General features: G+C 31.2%; 1 protein-coding gene across 4 annotated transcripts in view; it reads left to right on the plus strand.

Annotated features, from left to right (window-relative positions):
* The window catches only part of LOC132748180 (uncharacterized), a 44390-nt gene extending 40320 nt beyond the window's left edge, over positions 1–4070 (plus strand). For all 4 annotated transcript variants that reach the window (XM_060737739.1, XM_060737741.1, XM_060737738.1 and 1 more), the window contains one exon: positions 341–4070. In XM_060737739.1, the coding sequence (XP_060593722.1) occupies positions 341–472 (132 nt within the window). In that variant the 3' untranslated portion in view covers positions 473–4070. The remainder of the gene's footprint in view (positions 1–340) is intronic.
* The last annotated feature ends 2145 nt before the right edge of the window (positions 4071–6215 follow it).

Consider the following 6215-nt stretch of genomic DNA (forward strand, 5'->3'; position numbering starts at 1 on the left):
AGACCAACTGATCTCAACAATTTATTATCTCACTAATTTTTGTGGCAGTACAGGCCTACTGATCTCAACAATTTATTATCTCACTAATATTTGTGGCAGTACAGGCCTACTGATCTCAACAATTTATTATCTCACTATTATTTGTGGTAGGCCTACTGATCTCAACAATTTTATTATTATGCCTATCTCTTTATGATGATTTTTCAAATTTTATTCAAGTGAGATCCTGTATTCATTTTATGTCCATATTGTGTCAGCTTTTAGAAAAACATTGAGACTATGTAACAATTACTAAACTGATTTGTAATAGTGTGTTAAAAAGTATTTTAATATATTTCAGGGTACTGAATTAGAGCCAGACACTCTACCATTCTGGCAGCAGTTAAGGTATGCTCAGCAGATATCTGGTGATTCAGAGGGGGCCAAGGAAACTGGGAAAGTTATAGATAAAATGAGGAAAAAACCTAGATAGCTGAAGATATAAAAACATTTGGTACTTTGAATTAAATGATAATGGCAGGTTCTTTAGTGTTCCAAGTTTGAAGACATTTATTCATTGAAGCATTAAACAAATTTTAAACAAAAATAAAATGTTTTTTTTTTTGGACAGAGGTAGACAGATTGACAAGTTCAATGATATGTTAAATTTGGTGTAAAAGTATACAAACAGAAACCGAAAAATAAACAAACAGACAGATGTTTGATATGTGCTTAGGAAATTGACTGATTGTTGCAAAATGGTCTCATTGTAAATTGTCACAAAAGCATGATTGTGTATTCAAAGAAACAACTTTAGTAATGTTGATATCATAAAGCGGTTCAGTCAATTTTTTGCCTCAAATGATATAAATAAAATAGCTCCCGTCTATAAATATGCATTGAAATGTGATCTGCAAACTGAAATGTTAAAATTGAAAATTTTCATAAGATTTCCTAAAATAAGAAATCCAAATATAAATTTGTTATACCGGTACAATATGTTAAAAATGTCTCATTTTTACTAGTAGCTCACCTGAGCACAAAGTTCTCAGAGGTGAACTTTTGTGATGACAGTGTGTCTGCAGTCCATCATTGGGCATATGTTTGTTATCCACAATTTCTTTAAACAACATCTTTACCTAAACAAGTAAACTACATGGTTGATTTTGACCAAACTTCATAGGAATGATCCTTAGGTGGCCTTCAGACACTATATAAATGGTTCCAGTTTGATGTATAAATAGGTCAGAGGAGCTAAAAATAGACTTCTAGAATTTTAAAAATTGAAATCTTTAAAAAATCTTCTTCTCAGAAACTACAATGCCCAGAGCTTAAATGCTTAGATTAAAGAATCACCTGGTGGTCTTCTAAAAAAGGTTTCATAAATCATGTCTCAGGGGTCACAGTAAAACACATTGATCTCAGCTTGTGTTAGATTACATTACTGAGAGCATTTTATAGCTTACATCTACAAATATTGATATAAAAAATATGCAGATTATGTCAAAAAAATGACATATCCTGTGGAACATCATTACTGAGAAATTACAAATTCAAAGTCAATATTTCTAGAAACTTGTCATGAAGAATTTCATAGCAGACATTAAATTTTACAAATATTTTAAGAATCATACAGACTGGATAATAATTTGGCAATCCCTAGATGTGACCTCATTTTTGTCTTTAACATTGAAAAATAAAAATTGTTACCTTTCAAGCAATGTATCTCAGGTGAGCAATCAAGGGCCATCATGGCACTCTTGTTATTTTTAGTTTCTAAATGTATGTACATGTAGTTGCAGGATTTTACATTCCAGTGTTTTATATTTGATGAATCTTTACATTCCTTTTTACTATTATCATTATTATCTCTTTCAATGTTTTAATATAGCTATGGTGTTTGTATCTTTATCATTGTCTCTGAAGTGTTGTTTTGTCATGATTTTTCTATCTCAGAAACTATTCAAGGCACAAAATCTTTTTCAGACTTGGCTAAGTCACTTATATGTATAATTATGTTTGGTATATTGTAAATTATCACAAAACAACAATGATTTATCTTGTAATTTTGCAGCTTCTCAACTAGCCCAAATATGTCACGAGTTCAACATTGGTGTTTTGTTTTTTTTCTCAATATTTTTTGTCTTTAATTAGTTCAGACAGGTTCATGAGATTAAGGTGCACCAGTAGAGCTATAAAGCCCATATTTGGATTCAGTGTGCCCTCAAACTTGACTGTTAACAGAAAGATTTTTTTTAAACATTTTAAAACACATTGAAAATCAGATACCAAACTTTTGACAACAACAATGTTTTTTTACATTGTTTGTTATTAAAAATTGTGTTTTGTAAACAGGTTTCTCGGAATGTGTTTTTGCATGTATCTTACTACCTCCCATACACAATAGTACTTAAATTAATAAGTACATTTTTCAAGTGGCCCCATGCCATGTTATTTATGCTTTATGTGTGTATTCCTTTTGAATCACAGACTCATCCCTCTTTTATCTTTTGAAAAACATGTTTCAAGTCAGGTTATGGTAAAAAAAAATGTTTTGCTCTTGTTTAAGTTTATTGTAAAAAAAATGTTTTCTGTTCTTGTTTTCATGTTTAGAAATACTCAAGGTGAATAATTGTTATGAATAAAAAATTCTTGATTATTTCAATAGTTCGGTTACAGTTTAGACAGGAATGATTATTACATGTATTATGTATTTGGTTTTGGAAAATTTTGAAATAGATATAAATTTTAAGTTTATTATTATAGATGAATGCACAGTTTGAGTTGAAATGTTTAGGATATATATTATGATGTAAATGATGGTAAATTTGCGAAATAAAATGTTTAAACTAAATGTGTCTACTAGGAATATAATCATAAAGACCGAAACCCATAAGTGATAAAGTAGATCTACAAAGCATTTTATTTAAAAGCCATGCATTATTGTACTAAAATTCAAGAAAAACTAATATTTTTTTTTGAATTTCAATTTTGACATGCTAATAAAAAAGAGAATTGATAAAAATGTGTTGGTTTTGTCATATCACGGCTCATATATTGTGTAATAATGCACTTGATTGCCCTATCTGTTTGAGAGGGGAATTAAGTGTGAAGAGTTGCATTGGCTGAGCAGTTAAAACAAGCAGTTAACAAATTCCATTTATCATTTCTTATGATTATTAATTAATTCTTGTATTTTTTTGGTGTCTTTAAAATATTTTTTAAGAATTTATATTTTGATCATTGCACACCTCTAGATTATGTTATCAATTGATCAGATATTTACATGTTAAAACAGCTTTTGCTTCAACCACCATGAACAGGGTTTGTTATAATTAATAAATAAAAAATTATTTTTGATTTTTTTTAGTTATGTCATCATGTTTATTTTGACATTTTTACAGTTGTATCAAATTCAATATAATTATATATATATACATGTTTTTTATATAATTGTTTGAAATGTCACTATTGAAATGATTGTTACTGTTAACTCCTAACTTTTTAAGTTTGTATTACATATTTTCCTTGCATTGAATTTTACACGGGCTTAAAACAGGACTTACAAAATCTTTTATTTTCTGCTTTATATGCCCACACTATAGCTATATTGTTGCCACACAATAGCCATTTTGTGTTTACGTGATTGGTGTTACATACACGTAATTTTATGTTACACGTGTGATAGCCATTTTATGTTACATGTGATTGCCATTTTATGTTTACCTGATAGGTATTATGTACACAGTCATAAATCATATTGCAGCGCCCAATCTAGCTATCAAGTGTGAATGTGATGTGACCATGTAAAAGCCATCGATTGGACACATAGTAAAAAAAAAAGATTTCCTATGGCACTTATGCCCCCGTAGAATTTGTAATAGTACAGAGTTTATAGAATTTAATTATCAAAGTACAAAAGTTAAGCTTCCAACAGTATAGAGTTGGGTCAGACTGCATGGAACCCTGGCTCTTTGTGTCCAGCTAACACGTCAATTTCAGTTTCAGCAAGTGAAGATTACAAACTTTATACCCATTTGTCTCATTTTGTTTCATAAAACTTGTATTTATGATAAATCTATGTTCTTTTATCACTATCCTTGTTATAATGGCATTGTTGCCATGACTACCATTTTGGTTTTATATGTTATTATTCCAACAGCATTTGTTTAGTCAGGATTTTAAAATAATAAATGGTTTTTTAGTATTGTTAATACATATGTTGCAGGAATTTATTTGCGTTTTATTTATTGATGGCTTATTATGAAATAAAAATCTATGAAATAACATAGTTATAGTTTTATTTTGGTTTTTTCGTTTTCTTTTATAAAATCTTGAAGTTTAAATGTTTCTGAAACTAAAATTGAACAAGTGAGAAATGTTTCTCTACAAGTTTTACTGAATCTGATATCAACATCAGCAAGACCACATGAGTTCCTTTTGACTTCAAATCACCTAACTTTCAAAGATAACAAGACCTACTGTTCTGTGAAAAAAATTCACACTAACAGTTAATGTATCAGAAATACAAGTTTTTCCTATATTAGTCCATGTCACATTGATGATCCCCAGGGAAGCGCAAATTTTACCTGTAAAATATAATTTGAATAACTTAGTAAAAGGTTTCTAAGTGATTCTACATTCCACATTTGGAAGGTCTGGGCCTGCGATTTGAACAGAAAGAGTTTATAAGTCTCCCGTATATAAATCTATGTTACAATGATAATGACAAAAAATGTTAAAATGATAATATTCCCCAAACCTTTAACCCTTTCCCCCATGAGCATATTGTGAAAAATGGCCATTTTCACTGAAAAGCCTCCTGTTACAAGTTCAAACTGCTATGAAACTATGAAAAATGCTTCAATACTAATCAAACTTGGCACAAATGTTGACTGGACCATTGCCTTTGTAACGACATGCTCAGTCTTAAATTTCCTGTTACCATGGCAACGAGGGGACATCTCAAAATTGCCAAATCACATTTTTGCCTCGATTTTTTCCATCAAAATTTATTTCAAAGTGCTGCAACTTCTCAAGGGATTGAGATAGAGTCAAAGGCTTTTCAGCGTTGGTTACACGTTACCTTATGATCGACCTGGGGTCATTTTAAGCCTCTCACACAAGTCCAAATTTTCTTGGCGATGAGGGGGACTCCGCCCCCCCTTCAAACCCCCCAAACAGAAGGGGGCACATCCCCTTCTGGCAACCCCTGATGTAATATTTGGATGGGGGACGGCGCCGAAAAAATGGTCACTTTTTTTAACAACATTTCTCAAACAAAAGACAGTGTTTGGGGCCTAAATAGGGCATTTTTTCACTGTTTGAGGCCTCAAAAAGGGGGGGGCAAAAAGCCGTCGAAACACGCTTATATAAGGGAAAAGGTTAATGTGCATTAAGAATTTAGCAATAACAAGTTTAATTTTACAATAAAATCTTATTCCTTTTCTAGAAATGTTTGTTTATTAAGTTATATAATTTAAAAAATGGCATATCACTTGATGGTTATGTAAGCAAGAGTTAGGATTGGATTCCACAAACTTTTCATTATCACCTTCAATTTATCAGAAAAAAAAAAGAAAACCCCAAAAAATTTGGAAGCTCCTTGCAAAACTTGTGACTAACATTATACAAAGTTACCTACAGCCTACGTCAATAAGTTACATAAGTTATTGAAAGTTGAAGTAAACATAATGTAAAATTGATGACACCCAGGGAAGGGCAAATTTTACCTGAAAAATATAAGTTGATCGACTTAGGTAAATGATCTCGAAGTGATGCTGCATGATCTAGGCCTGCGATTGAAAAAGACAAGTAGGGTTTATAAGTCTCCCCTTTATCGGTCTATGTTAGAATAATGATGACAAAAAAATTCAAAATGATACATACAATATTCCCGAAACCTTTAATGTGCATCAAGAATTAGCAATAACAGAACTGCCCTATCATGCGTGATACCCCCGCATACCCCTTTTTCAGAACAACAGTGGATTTAAAGCTCAAGGGCAACCCCCTTTAAATTTAGGTTACAAGCCAGTGCATTGCTAAGTTATTTTCTACATGCTTCAAAAGTGAAAAAGTCAAAAACAAAACACGCAGAAGGACTTTAGCAATTTAGGGGAAAAAGTTTTTTTTTTCAAAGGGCCTGTGACCTTTTCCTTTTACCCCGACCTAAAAACAAAGAGGTACATATGGTCATATCAAATCATGCAAATAGAAACTGGGTCAAAGGTTTT

Source organism: Ruditapes philippinarum, unplaced genomic scaffold (genome assembly GCF_026571515.1).
Source record: "Ruditapes philippinarum isolate M1 unplaced genomic scaffold, ASM2657151v2 ctg3175_1_1_1_1, whole genome shotgun sequence".
Lineage (NCBI taxonomy): Eukaryota > Metazoa > Mollusca > Bivalvia > Venerida > Veneridae > Ruditapes > Ruditapes philippinarum.